A 14,707-nucleotide genomic window follows, 5' to 3' on the forward strand; every position below is an offset into this window, starting at 1 on the left:
CCACTTATTCATCTGCGCTGGACTGGGTTAGTATTTTAAGTTATGGGTTTTTAATGGGTTTTATCTCCAAATTTTAATTGTGGCCAATTTAATAAGTTTTTTAAATTGTATTTTAATTGTATTTATAGTGTATTGTGTGTTTTTACTTGGCTGTGAACCGCCCTGAGTCCTTCGGGAGAAGGGCGGTATACAAATTTAAATAATAAATAAAATAAAATAAATAAATAATAAATCCCTCCAAGACGGAGTGGCTGTGGATGCCAGCATCCCGGTACAGTCAGCTGAGTCCGCGGCTGACTGTCGGGAGCGAGTCATTGGCCCCGATGGAGAGGGTGCGCAATTTGGGCGTTCTCCTGGATGAATGGCTGTCTTTTGAAGACCATTTGACGGCCGTCTCCAGGAGAGCTTTCCACCAGGTCCGCCTGGTGTGCCAGTTGCGCCCCTTTCTAGACCGGGATGCCTTGTGCACAGTCACTCACGCCCTTGTGACGTCTCGTCTGGACTACTGCAATGCTCTCTACATGGGGCTCCCCTTGAGGGGCATCCGGAGGCTACAGTTAGTCCAGAATGCAGCTGGGCGGGTGATAGAGGGAGCCCCTCGTGGCTCCCGAGTGACACCTATCCTGCGCAGGCTGCACTGGCTACCTGTGGCCTTCGGGTGCGCTTCAAGGTGGTGGTGAACGACGTTAAAGCGGGCCAGGGCATAGGGCGGGGGTACTTACGGGACCGCCGGCTGCTAGCGAATACCTCTCACCGACCGGAGCGCGCTCACAGAGAGGGACTCCTCAGGGTGCCGTCGGCGCGACAGTGTCGCCTGGCGACACCCAGGGAAGGGCCTTCTCTGTGGGGCTCCCGCCTCTGGAACGAACTCCCCAGGACTTCGTCAACTTCCGGACCTCCGAACCTTTCGCATGAGCTTAAAACTTACTTATTTATCTCGCTGGACTGGGTTAGTATTTTAAGTTATGGGTTTTAATGGGTTTTATCTCCAAATTTTAATTGTGGCCAATTTAATAAGTTTTTAAATTGTATTTTAATTGTATTTATAGTGTATTGTGTGTTTTACTTGGCTGTGAACCGCCCTGAGTCCTTCGGGAGAAGGCGGTATACAAATTAAATAATAAATAAAATAAAATAAATAAATAATAAATCCCTCCAAGACGGAGTGGCTGTGGATGCCAGCATCCCGGTACAGTCAGCTGAGTCCGCGGCTGACTGTCGGGAGCGAGTCATTGGCCCCGATGGAGAGGGTGCGCAATTTGGGCGTTCTCCTGGATGAATGGCTGTCTTTTGAAGACCATTTGTGGCCGTCTCCAGGAGAGCTTTCCACCAGGTCCGCCTGGTGCGCCAGTTCGCCCTTTCTGAACCGGGATGCCTTGTGCACAGTCACTCACGCCCTTGTGACGTCTCGTCTGGACTACTGCAATGCTCTCTACATGGGGCTCCCCTTGAGGGGCATCCGGAGGCTACAGTTAGTCAGAATGCAGCTGCTGGTGATAGAGGAGCCCTCGTGGCTCCCGAGTGACACCTATCCTGCGCAGGCTGCACTGGCTACCTGTGGCCTTCGGGTGCGCTTCAAGGTGTTGGTGAGCGTCTTTAAAGCGCTCCATGGCATAGGGCGGGTTACTTACGGGACCGCCTGCTGCTACGAATACCTCTCACCGACCCGTGCGCTCTCACAGAGGGACTCCTCAGGGTGCCGTCGGTAGCGACAGTGTCGTCTGGCGACACCAGGAAGGGCCTTCTCTGTGGGGCTCCGCCCTCTGGGCGAACTCCCCAGGACTTCGTCAACTTCCGGACCTCCGAACCTTTAGCATGAGCTTAAAACTTACTTATTTATCTCGCTGGACTGGGTTAGTGTTTTAAGTTTATGGGTTTTAATGGGTTTTAGTCCTAAATTTTAATCGTGGCCAATTTAATAAGTTTTTAACTGTATTTTAATTGTATTTATAGTGTACTGTGTTTTACTTGGCTGTGAACCGCCCTGAGTCCTTCGGGAGAAGGCGGTATACAAATTAAATAATAAATAAAATAAAATAAATAAATAATAAATCCCTCCAAGACGGAGTGGCTGTGGATGCCAGCATCCCGGTACAGTCAGCTGAGTCCGCGGCTGACTGTCGGGAGCGAGTCATTGGCCCCGATGGAGAGGGTGCGCAATTTGGGCGTTCTCCTGGATGAATGGCTGTCTTTTGAAGACCATTTGTGGCCGTCTCCAGGAGAGCTTTCCACCAGGTCCGCCTGGTGCGCCAGTTCGCCCTTTCTGAACCGGGATGCCTTGTGCACAGTCACTCACGCCCTTGTGACGTCTCGTCTGGACTACTGCAATGCTCTCTACATGGGGCTCCCCTTGAGGGGCATCCGGAGGCTACAGTTAGTCAGAATGCAGCTCTTGTGGTGATAGAGGAGCCCTCGTGGCTCCCGAGTGACACCTATCCTGCGCAGGCTGCACTGGCTACCTGTGGCCTTCGGGTGCGCTTCAAGGTGTTGGTGAGCGTCTTTAAAGCGCTCCATGGCATAGGGCGGGTTACTTACGGGACCGCCTGCTGCTACGAATACCTCTCACCGACCCGTGCGCTCTCACAGAGGGACTCCTCAGGGTGCCGTCGGTAGCGACAGTGTCGTCTGGCGACACCAGGAAGGGCCTTCTCTGTGGGGCTCCGCCCTCTGGGCGAACTCCCCAGGACTTCGTCAACTTCCGGACCTCGAACCTTTAGCATGAGCTTAAAACTTACTTATTTATCTGCGCTGGACTGGGTTAGTGTTTTAAGTTTATGGGTTTTAATGGGTTTTAGTCCTAAATTTTAATCGTGGCCAATTTAATAAGTTTTTTAACTGTATTTTAATTGTATTTATAGTGTACTGTGTTTTTTACTTGGCTGTGAACCGCCCTGAGTCCTTCGGGAGAAGGGCGGTATACAAATTTAAATAATAAATAAATAAATAAATAAATAAACACTGTCAAACTATTTACTAAATCTGCACTACTATTAATCTTCTCATCGTTCCTGTCACCCATCTCCTTCCACTTATGACTGTATGACTGTAACTTTGTTGCTGGTATCCTTACGATTTATATTGATATTGATTGGTTCCTGATTGCTTATTTGTACCCTATGACTATCATTAAGTGTTGTACCTTATGATTCTTGATGAAGGTATCTTTTCTTCTATGTACACTGAGAGCCTATGCACCAAGACCTTGTGTGTCCAATCACACTTGGCCAATAAACTATTCTATTCTATTCTGTTCTGGGCCAATAAACCTGTTCTGTTCTGTTCTGTTCTGTTCTGTTCTGTTCTGTTCTGTTCTGTTCTGTTCTATTCTATTCACCGAGTAAGCAGTTTCCTGGGTTTGTCTGTGTAGTGATTGATGAGACCAGTTTTTGGCACTAATACAGGAACTGCTCAACGTACGACCGGAATTGAGCTCCAAAGCTATGTTGCTAAACGAGAAATGTGTTGAGCGAGTTTTGCCCCCTTTTTACGAATGTTCTCGCCTCGATTGTTACGGGATCCGCTGTAGTTCTCCAGTTAGTAACATGGTTGTTAAGTGAATCTGGTTTCCCCGTTGACTTTGCTCGTCGGAAGGCCGCAAAAGGGGATCGCGTGACTCCGGGACACTGCGACCGTCATAAATGTGAGTCAGTTGTCAAGCAGCTGAGTGCAAAATCACGTGACTGTGGGGATGCTTCAAGGGTCGTAAGTGTAAAAAAACGGTCGTGGGTCCACTTTTTCAGGACCGTTGTAACGTTGTCACTAAACAAACTGTCATAAGTCGAGGACTGCCTGTATAAGAAGAGTCTTGAGACATCGGTTTCGGGGATCTTTTGTGCCTGATTCCTGGATGGGCTGTCGTTTGATGTTTCTGACGCGCGTTCTGCTCAAATTATTCAAGCATTCTGCTTGATGAGTAGGTACGGTTCAAGAATTTGGAAAGCAGCCTTAGAAACTTTAGTAAAGCCGTGGTTTTTGGCAAGGTTTCCGGAAAAGGAAAAAAAGACTTCTCTTTTATCTGAAACAATCCCTTGGGAGGAAAAAAGATGAGAAAGTGATGAGCTCCGAAGACCTTCGGTGTCCCACAGTATGTCCTGAAACAGGAAGAAAGATTAATTCACCCTTTGCTGATGTAGGCAGATTAGGAGTAAATGCCAGGTCTCTGTTTTGCTTCTGTGCAGCTTCCTTATCGACACAGGAGCCTATTCATCCTAAATGTCAACCTCCCAGACACCAAAAAAGAAAGAAAGAACGACTTTAAAAAAAAAATTCTGCACCCACCAATTGAGTCCTGGCCTGGAATTTGGTGAGCCGACGTCTGGGTTTCACCTTATTTTAAGACCTATCTAACCTGCTTATGTGTTAAAAGAATTCCTAAGGATTGTTAGCGGCATTAATGTTTGCTTCTATGCCTTTGGTGCATAAAGGAGGTTTGGCCACTAAGTCACAACGTTTTATTCCGTGTTTTCTCCTTCCAAAGGATTTTCTCCTCCTGAGGCAACCTATTCATGACTGAGGAGCTGGAAACGGCTAGACGAGTCCTGCCTTGGTTTCATCCTTCAACATGACCAACCCCCAGTGAGTACGGATGCTTGGATAAGAATCTCTTGCTTTTTTATACGGTGGTGTTCTGTTTGATATCAAAAAGGCAACAGGCAATGAACTAAGTCTCTCTTGGTCAGGAAAGTTGGAGATTGTGGTAGTAGAAAACTTTCAGTGGTGTGGATGACTTGTAAAACCTCCCCATTTCCTTCCAACCTTTAATTTCACATGGAGCTTTCATATACATATACATAAACACACATATATATAGTAGTAACTGTGAGAGGTATCTTGGACAACCATTTAAATATGAGCCAGTTATGTGCAGCAGCTGCCAAAAAAGCCAACACAGTTCTGGGCTGCATAAACAGAGGGATAGAATCAAGATCACGTGAAGTATTAACACTACTTTATAAGGCCTTGGTAAGGCCACACTTGGAATATTGCATTCAGTTTTGGTCGCCACGATGTAAAAAAGATGTTGAGACTCTAGAAAGAGTGCAGAGAAGAGCAACAAAGATGATTAGGGGACTGCAGGCTAAAACATATTAAGAATGGTTGCAGGAACTGGGTATGCCTAGTTTAATGAAAAGAAGGACTAGGGGAGACAGGATAGCAGTGTTCCAATATCTCAGGGGTTGTCACAAAGAAGAGGGAGTCAAGCTATTCTCCAAAGCACCTGAGGGTAGAGCAAGAAGCAGTGTTCGGGTCTTTTCCCGTGTAAGATTGGAAGTATTTAGGCAACATTTCAATGAGATCTCACTCATCATCTTCAGGCTTTGGCTTTGTTCTTATGTGAGCAAAGTTTGCTCACATTTTGCTCACATAAGAACAAGCCCTCTCTACAGCCCTCTCTTAAGCAGTTTACAGAGTCAGCATCTTGCCCCCAACAATCTTCAGTCCTCGTTTAACTGACCTCGGAAAGATGGAAGGCTGAGTCAACCCTGAGCCTGGTGAGATTCGATTTGCCAAATTGCAGGTTGACAGCAGTCAGCAGAAATAGCCTGCAGTACCACACTCTAACCACTGTGCCACCGCGGCAAAAGAAGGAAGGAAAGACACTTAGACTTACATACCGCTTCACAGTGCTTTCCAGCCCTCTCTAAGCAGTTTACAGAGTCAGCCTCTTGCCCCCAATAATCTGGGTCCTCCTTTTACCCACCTCGGAAGGATGGAAGGCTGAGTCCACCTTGAGTCTTAATCTCTAATTGTTGGTCATTCCAACTGGGTTTGATGGTAATCAAAAGCATTTGGTCTGGCTGTGAGCATCTAGCTCTGTTCTAATATATTCTTCTCAAATACTCCTGGTTGCTGCTCCTTCCCCCCCCCTTTTCCTTTTGTTAGCTAGAAACAAGAGAATATATAATACGGTTTGCTGTTCCGCTTTTTCAATCCCTCATGTTCATGCGAAAAACAGATGTTTTGTTTGGGGCAAATATTCTTGCATAATTTGCCCCCTGGAATAGAGTGTCTTCTATAATTATCCGGCTGATTATCCAGGCCGTTTAATTCACTAGAGGATTTTAAACACTTTTTTTTTCCCCCAGAGAGAAATCAGTGTAAGGTCTGCAGCCAGCTCATCAAAATGGAGTTGAACGTGAACCCTTTCCCCCCCCCTGCCCCCACCCCGGCTTACCTTACCTTGTTTGTTCCAGTCTCATGAAGTTTATTAAGCTGTTATCCTACGTGACTGAGAGCAGAGGGTGGCAGGTGGGAGAGCTGGCTTAGACCAGGGGTCTGCAAACTTGGCTCTTTTAAGACTTGTGGACTTCAACTCCCAGAGTTCCTCAGCCAGCTTTGCTTTGCTGGCTGAGGAACTCTGGGAGTTGAAGTCCACAAGTCTTAAAAGAGCCAAGTTTGCAGACCCCTGGTTTAGACCCTTTGGCCTTCCAACAGGCAGCCCTTGAGGTGGGATAATTAATCCTGTTTCTCTTCATCGTTTCTCCGAGACTGCGTATTATTTGTCAGCCATTTGAGGAAAACCAGAACAGGGAATAGCTCAAGATGGTACGAAGGTCACTGTTGTTGTGAGGTGTAATAATAGAAGCCCTTTGCAAATTCTTATACCGGTGTTGGCGAACCTTTTCGGTGTCAGGGTTCCAAGTAACACTCCCAACGAAATCAAAACTCCGAGGCTTGCAGTTCCCCAAAGCTAACTTTTATGAGAGATGTCATAATTGGCACATCTGGGAAAACCCGAATCTGAGACCTTCCGGGTTTTCCTCACCCAAAAGAAAGTCCAAGACCTTGCCCGCTTCTCCCACATGGCCACCACGGCTCCGATCAATTTCTTAACGTGCAGAAGACAACCTCTTGTCACTTGAGCCCCAACATTTCTGCGGTTGAAGTTAAGCGAATTTCTTGCCACCGTTGTTAAGGGAACCACTGCAGTTGATAAGTCAGTCGGCCGGTTGTTAAGTGAATCTGGCTCCCCCACTGGCTTCGCTTGTCAGAAGGTCGCAAAAGCGGATCACATGGATACAGCGACGGTCATAAATCTGAGCCAGCTTCCAGGAGCCTGAATTTTAATCACATGGTCACTGGGACCCTGCAAGAGTCATAACTCTGAAAAACGGTCTTAAGTCCCCTTTTTTTCCCAGCGCTGGTGCAACGGCGAACGGTCACTCAACAAACAATTGTACAGTAGTGGCCAAAATTGTGGAAACCTTTTGGGGAAAGTGTATTTTGTAAAACTAGCTAATAACACCACTTTTTTTTTTTTTTTTTGGAGTAGTACTATAAAATTATATATCAATGGAAAGATAATTTAATCACGAATGTAATGCAATAACTTTTATGAAGGATTTGCTATTAGAATAGCAGTTACAGTATAAAGAAGAAAAGTGAAACACGTAGAAAAAACGAGATACACAAAAATGATCAGCATGTCAGTTAATCCTTAGTTGGGTAACCTTTCGCATGAATTATGGCCTTACAACTTCTTCCCATGGAATGAACCAAGTCTTTTGAGTTCTGCAGCTGTTATAACGTGAAACCTAGATTGAATGATGGCTTCAATTAACTGGGTTTTATTGCTGGGTTGCTTCTGACTAACAAGTTTCTTTAGTCGCCTCCATAGATTTTCAATTGAGTGAAGGTCTGGGCTAATCCCAGGCCGTTCCAGCAATGGAATAGGATTATCTTGAAACTCCAGGAAAAAAAAGTGGTGTTATGAGCCATCAAACCTCAAAAAAACACTTTTCCCAAAAGGTTTCCACAATTTTGGCCACTCCTGTAAGTCAACAATTTCCTGTAAAGGACTGCTCTGAGTAGGAGTTCGCAGTTGAGGTGGAGGCTGGTTCTTATTTTTGCCTTTCCTTCATTAGGCCTCCTATAGAAGGTGGCGTTTCCGAAGTTGAAATAATTTCACAACAAATAGAAGAAGAAACCAGGAGCGTCGCACCCATACAGCTTGTTAATTTCGCCTATCGGGACTTACCTCTGGCTGCGCTAGATTTGTCCATAGCAGGCTCCCAGCTCCTGTCGAATTTGGATGAGGAATACCAACGAGAAGGGTAAGCACACATTCTCACTTACTTTTAACTCCCCAAACTTTTTTCTTAAATATATTTATTTATATATATATATAAATCCAAATCCGAGTAAGGGTATGGCTAGCTGATGAGAGCTAAATAGCTTGAAATAGATCTGTACCAGTCTCCCTTTATTTCTTCATCAGCGAACACAGATTTGGTACAAAATAGTTTGTCGTGAAAGCGACTGCCTGAGGGTTCCTGGATTGGAGTTGAAAGGCGAAAGGGAAGCAGAATGCCCCCTCTCATATATATATATATATATATATATATAGGTCTTTGGTTACTCGGGTTTTCTCCCGCATAAAATTGGTGTCTTGGCAACGTTTCGACGAAATCCCATTCGTCATCTTCAGGCTAGGTGTTTACAGCTTCGTGCTTCTAGGAGAAATTATATATAGAAATTTTTCTATACATAGGTCTTGGCATTTAAAATTAAATTTAAATTAAATTTAAATTAAATTTAAAATTAAAATTAAAAAAGCAGTTAAAATCCACACTTTGCTCACATAAAAAGCCAAAAAAACTCCAGCCTGAAGATGATGAGTGAGATCTCATCGAAACGTTGCCTAAATACTTTCAATCTTACACGGGAAAAGACCCGAACATACCAAAACCTGCATATATATGTATACACACACACACACATATACACACATATATACACACACACACATATAAAGTGTTTTTCTGTCGAAGCACCTGGTCTGCCCCAATACACACACACACACACACATCAGGTAACCCTGGTTTTACACTATTGCTCTTACCCAATCATGTTAGAGCTCTTAAAATTACAATTTTAATCCCTTACCAGGGAAAAGGGTTTGTTCATTGTTGTTGTTTTTATTGGAGCCAAGACTTTTAGTTTCTGACTCTGGACGGTTTGGGTGACAAGTTCTAGTTCCACAGTCTTAATGTATCGTATTATGTGTAATGGGAAAGAACAGTTATAAAATGCTTTTAGGCTGGGTAACTTTGGGGTTCTTAAAATGCTTTTAAGGAGCTGGGCGAATGCAGCAGAGGATCATTCTTCTAAAAAGAGCCTTAGAAGAAATAAGATTCAGGCCGTTCTTGACATAATGCAGAATTGGAGGCAAAATGAAGTTTTAGCAGAGTTCTTCCCAAGCACTACAAATAACAGCTTCCCTTTTCTGGTTTAAAGAGTTTTCAGCTTAATGAATGTAGTTCTTTCGATAGAAATACATCCATTGTCAAAAAGAAAAAAAGGGGGGAAAATGCTTTTTTAAAAATTGAAAAAAATACTATCCACAAAAAAGGGGAAAAGTGTGATATATCATTACAACAGTAAACAGTTACAGCAACTAATGATATATCACAGTTTTTTACTTATTTATTCAAGGTTGACTCAGCCTTCCATCCTTCTGAGGTGGGTAAAATGGGGACCCAGATTGTTGGGGACCAGAGGCTGTAAACCGCTTAGAGGAGGCTGTAAAAGCCCTTCCTTCCTTCCTTCCTTCCTTCCTTCCTTCCTTCCTTCCTTCCTTCCTTCCTTCCTTCCTTCCTTCCTTCATTCATTCCTCCCTCCCTCCCTCCCTCCCTCCCTCCTTTCCAATGGTTAGAATGCAGTATTGCAGGCTAACTCTCCCACAGTCTGGAGTTTGATCCTGACCGGCTCAAGGTTGACTCAACCTTCCCTCCTTCCGAGGTGGGTAAAATGAGGACCCAGATTGTTGGGGGGCAAGAGGCTGACTCCATAAACCGCTTAGAGGGGGCTGTAAAAGCACTGTGAAGCAGTATATAAGTCTTAAGAGCTATTGCTATCTAATGCACTTTATCTATTTTACTTATCCTAATGCACTTTATTTAATGATCTAATGCAAATTATCTTTTGAGTTTCTTTTCCTTTTTTTTTGTTATTATTTCAAGAGCGATAAAAACAATTAAAAGGATGAATATAGTTCTATGAACAGATTGAGATAACAAGACAATTGGTTGCATGGAAGGTCAAGGGGCTCTCTAAAACCTCCAGAGAATAAAATTAATTAATGCATTGAAGGTATTTTCCCATGTCTTCTTCTGTTTACAAAACCAAGTTTACGATCCTGAGCTGGCCATTGCTGACATAATCCATTTCACAAAGGGGGATTATGAGAATAAAAAGGTGAGATGCGGCAGTACAAATCAGATTATCATTATTATTTTTTTGGAAACATAGACTTTTCTTTTAAACATGTTTTATTTGCAGTTTTCTATTTTATGGTCAGTGTGTTGGCTGGGTCAAGTCTTTTTTAAACAATACTAACAATAATAATACAAATAAATATGTGTAATCCTAATCTTCCAACTTCAACAATACTATTCTCTCTTCATAATCCTTTATCATTTTTCCGATTAATTCATTTAAGCATAAATACCATTTCTTTGCGCCATGTATTTGTTATCACTTACTAAATTACTATTATTTAATATTTTAAGAATTACTCATTGTTCCACCATTACTTCAATATTTCAAATGTGTAGGGTTACTAATAACGCCAGATATTAACAATATTTAATCAATTCCATGTATCTCAAAATCCCCACAATTTCTAATCCTTAATATTTTAAATTTGCAATATACTTTAACACACTATTAATGTTAATAATACAATTAAATTACCTAATCCTAAATTTCCATCTACTAATCTTAACTTATTTTTAGTTATAATAAGTTGTATTATCTATTAATATATATATAGTACTATTTTCCCTACATGTATTTTCCCATTTTATTAATATAGACTTTTCTAAAGATATTCCGTCCCATCTACAACTAACCCCTCTCCATTTCTTTTTCCTCTTCCCAACAATCAACTTTTTGTGCCCGTGGAATATAACCAGCTCTTTGCCAGAGTTTCCCTATAATCCTTCAATTTTTCTCTTCTATAAATGATGAAGTTTCTCTTGAAACTTGCTTATTCATTCTTTGTTAAGTGGATGGGGCAAATCAGCATCTACAGCAGGGGTGCTCAACCTTGGCAACTTTTAAGACCCATGGATTTCAATTCCCAGAATTCTGGGGAATTCTGGGAGTTGAAGTCCACAGCTCTTAAAAGATGCCAAGGGGTTGAACACCTCTGCCCTACAGTACATTTGAAGTAGTAGTTCACTCTTAAAAGCTACAAAATGATGACCTCATCTTAATATTTTGGGATTCTTTTAAGTGTCAGACTTAGTGTCTAAAAATTATATGCCCTGTTTCCCCCAAAATAAGACATCCCCTGATAATAAGCCCAATCGGGCTTTTGAGCGCATGGCAATAAGGCCAAGCGCTTATTTCAGGATTCAAAAAAATATAAGACAGGGTCCTATTTTTGGGGAAACACGATAGATAGGTAGGTAGGTAGGTAGGTAGGTAGGTAGGTAGGTAGATAGATAGACAGACAGACAGACAGACAGACAGGCAGGCAGGCAGGCAGGCAGGCAGATAGACTAATAGACAGATGGATAGAGATAGATAGATACTCTGCTTCCCCCAAAATAAGACATCCCGTGATAATAAGCCCAATTGGGCTTTTGAGCGCATGGCAATAAGGCCAAGCGCTTATTTCAGGAGTCAAAAAAATATAAGACAGGGTCATATTTTTGGGGAAACATGATAGATAGACAGACAGACAGACAGACAGACAGGCAGGCAGGCAGGCAGGCAGGCAGGCAGATAGACTAATAGACAGATGGATAGAGATAGATAGATACTCTGCTTCCCCCAAAATAAGACCTCCCCTGATAATAAGCCCAATCGGGCTTTTGAGCGCATGGCAATAAGGCCAAGCGCTTATTTCAGGGTTCAAAAAAATATAAGGCAGGGTCTTATTTTCAGGGAAACACGGTATATATATATATATATAGGGGTAGTCCTCGACTTACGGCCACAGTTGACCCCCAAATGTCTGTTGTTAAGAGAGCTTTGTCCCATTTTACGACCTTTCTTGCCGCAGTTGTTAAGTGAATCATTGCAGTTGATAATTTAGTAACATTTTGCTTGTTAAGGTGAATCTGGCTTCCCCCATTGACTCTGCTTGTCAGGAGGTCGCAAAAGGGGATCACATGACCTTGGGACAGTGGCGGGTTCCGTTTACCTTCGCTACCGGTTTGGAACGGTGAGCGCGTGCATGCACACGCTCGCTTCGCTCTCGCTCGGCGCTTCTGCGCATGCCTAGAACCTTCTGCGCATGTGCAGAGTGTCCATGGTGATGTCTGAGTGGGTGGGTGGAGCCTCCCGCCACTGCCATTACCGGTTCGCTCGAACCAGGGTGAACTGGTAGAAACCCACCACTGCCTTGGGACACAGCAGCGATCGTAAGTATGAACCAATTGCCCAGCCTCTGAATTTTGATCATGCGATCATAGGGATGCTACAACGGTCATAAGTCCCTTTTTTTCGGTGCTGTTGTAACTTTGAACGGTCACTAAATGAACTGTTTTTAAGTCGAGGACTACCTATATATTTAGTTTTTGGACCTAAAGGTTGATACATCCCTTTGCTAAATTGGATGCTGTCGTGGACTGTATTTTGTATCCACGTCCTTCTGCGTGGCACGGTGCTGCGTTTGGTGGCATCGCGTCCCCTCCCCCCGTTCTCCAAGTCACGAAAGCGGAAACTGTGACATCTGTTAACAGCTTGAGTTGGAGTGTTTGTAGTGGCTCATTACCAGAGTATTATGGTAATCTTTTCCCTCTCTCGTTCGCTGTTGAGCATTCGCTTAAACAGCGGTATATTACGAAAATTGTCAGTTGGTAATAGAATTGGCTTTGTACACAGGGAAAGGCAGTTTCGAGATGCGCATTTCTCCTCCTTTCGTAAATTGGCGCCTTCCCCTCTCAGCGTATTTTTAAAACCCCTCAGTTTAAAAAAGAAATGCATAAATAGATTTATAGCAGGGATTTCACATAACAGCTTGCTTTTAAAAGGAAAATATCGCAGAATTATATTTATTTCCATAAATGCTCCGTTGCTGATGAAAGCGATTTGATCTTTTCCTTTGAAGAGGTTCAGCTTGTTCTAGAATTCGCTTGATCAAATTGCCGTCTCTTTAATCTGTGTATCCTACTTAAAACTAGAAAGAAATTTATCTGTTTTTTTTACAACTTACATCTAATCAGTCCTGGGAACTGTCTGCGAGGTAAAATTCAGGCATCTATTCTTCTACCACTTTGCTAGCAACTGGAAATGTTTTCGATGGATGTTTTGATGATTCTTTGGTTGTGATCCTTTTAAATGTTTGTTGTTATAATAATATGCTGCTTTTAAATGACGGGTATAATTTACAAAATACACACTTACTACTTACTGTACATCCCTAAAGAATGATAAACATACATTTTATAAGTGATGACTTTAAAAACGGGATTTTTCTAACCGATCCTGATCTTTAATTGTATCTTTTTGTTGGTAGTAATTTCAGACCCATTCCAATGTCTATATTTCTCTCCGTTTGTTTTATTTTTGCTTTTAACAAGGTGAGCCCCGGTTAAAATGACAGCCTTATATACCAACCGTTGCTTTAAATATAGCATCTTTGCCATCTACTGTCCATTCTGGGGAATTTTTAAAAATCACGGAATGAGAATAAACATTTAAGAATGACAAATGAAATAGGAACCTAGATTTTATAGCATCTAGAAATATTGTTGGGAGAAGAAAGCAGTTATTTATTTTTTTAAATGTAAGTAGATCATCCCGTAGCTATGATTTTAGAAAAATACTGCAATTTTAATATCGCGATAACTCCTGCGTATCTGTAATTAGCCCCCAGTTTTTGATAGATGGCAATTGAAGTCTTGAGAGAATGACTTGGGAAGTTTATTCGTAAATTTGGGTCCAAGTTTGCTGCTCTCTGTTCTGTTGCATTATGTAAAGACTTAATAATATTTGCTCTAGAACATTAAGTCTTGTAGAGAAAGAACACGTTCGGTTGCGTTGGCAGAAGTTACAAGGAAGAATAAACGCTTTGCATACTGAAAAGGTTCCTGTTCAATCAGATGTTGGTGTCTAAAATTAAAAATTCTCAGGTAGCCAGCGTTGGGGAAGACCTCTGCAGTATTCACTGCTGGATAAAACGATTTAGTGCTTTGATTCGCACTTATTGTCTTAACTGTTGTTCCTTTACTCGTACAATATGTCAAAACGTAGGAATAACAAAGCAGGAAACTACAAGAAGCAGTCATGTTTATGTTCATTCCTTCTTTGTTTCGATGCCGAAGTTGTATGAAGAATTCGGTAGGCTTCGTTACCTGCGCAGTCCTTGGTCCTCTGAAAAATTAAAATGGGAAAATGCGCTTCTGCAGTTACACGCACGCACCACGTGAAATAAAACAGATTGCAAGTCATCAGAGAAGGTCACTTAATCTAGATTTAGAAATGCTTTTCAGTTTTTAAATATATTTCAAGGAGTCCTAGATACTGATGGTCAATGGCTTTAAAGCAGTGGTGAAATCCAATTTTTTTTATTACCGGCTCTGTGGGAGTGGCTTGGTGGGCGTGGCTTGGTGGGGTGTGGCAGGGGAAGGATACTGTAAAATCCCCATTCCCTCCCCACTCCTGGGGGAAGGATATTACAAAATCTCCATTCCCACCCCACTCTGGGGCCAGCCAGAGGTGGTATTTGCCGGTTCTCTGAACTACTCAAGAA

The 14,707-nt window shown here is 42.7% G+C and overlaps 1 protein-coding gene across 6 annotated transcripts in view; it reads left to right on the forward strand.

The window, feature by feature from the left end:
• The window catches only part of TMEM266 (transmembrane protein 266), a 73,659-nt gene that overhangs the window by 26,094 nt on the left and 32,858 nt on the right, over positions 1-14,707 (forward strand). For all 6 annotated transcript variants that reach the window (XR_009152046.1, XM_058156643.1, XM_058156644.1 and 3 more), the window contains exons 2-3: positions 4,478-4,575; positions 7,866-8,054. Coding sequence is in view for 5 of the 6 variants with exons in the window: in XM_058156646.1 (XP_058012629.1) it covers positions 4,562-4,575; positions 7,866-8,054 (203 nt within the window). In the remaining variant the exon portion in view is untranslated. The remainder of the gene's footprint in view (positions 1-4,477; positions 4,576-7,865; positions 8,055-14,707) is intronic.

Source organism: Ahaetulla prasina, chromosome 13 (genome assembly GCF_028640845.1).
Source record: "Ahaetulla prasina isolate Xishuangbanna chromosome 13, ASM2864084v1, whole genome shotgun sequence".
Taxonomy (NCBI): domain Eukaryota; kingdom Metazoa; phylum Chordata; class Lepidosauria; order Squamata; family Colubridae; genus Ahaetulla; species Ahaetulla prasina.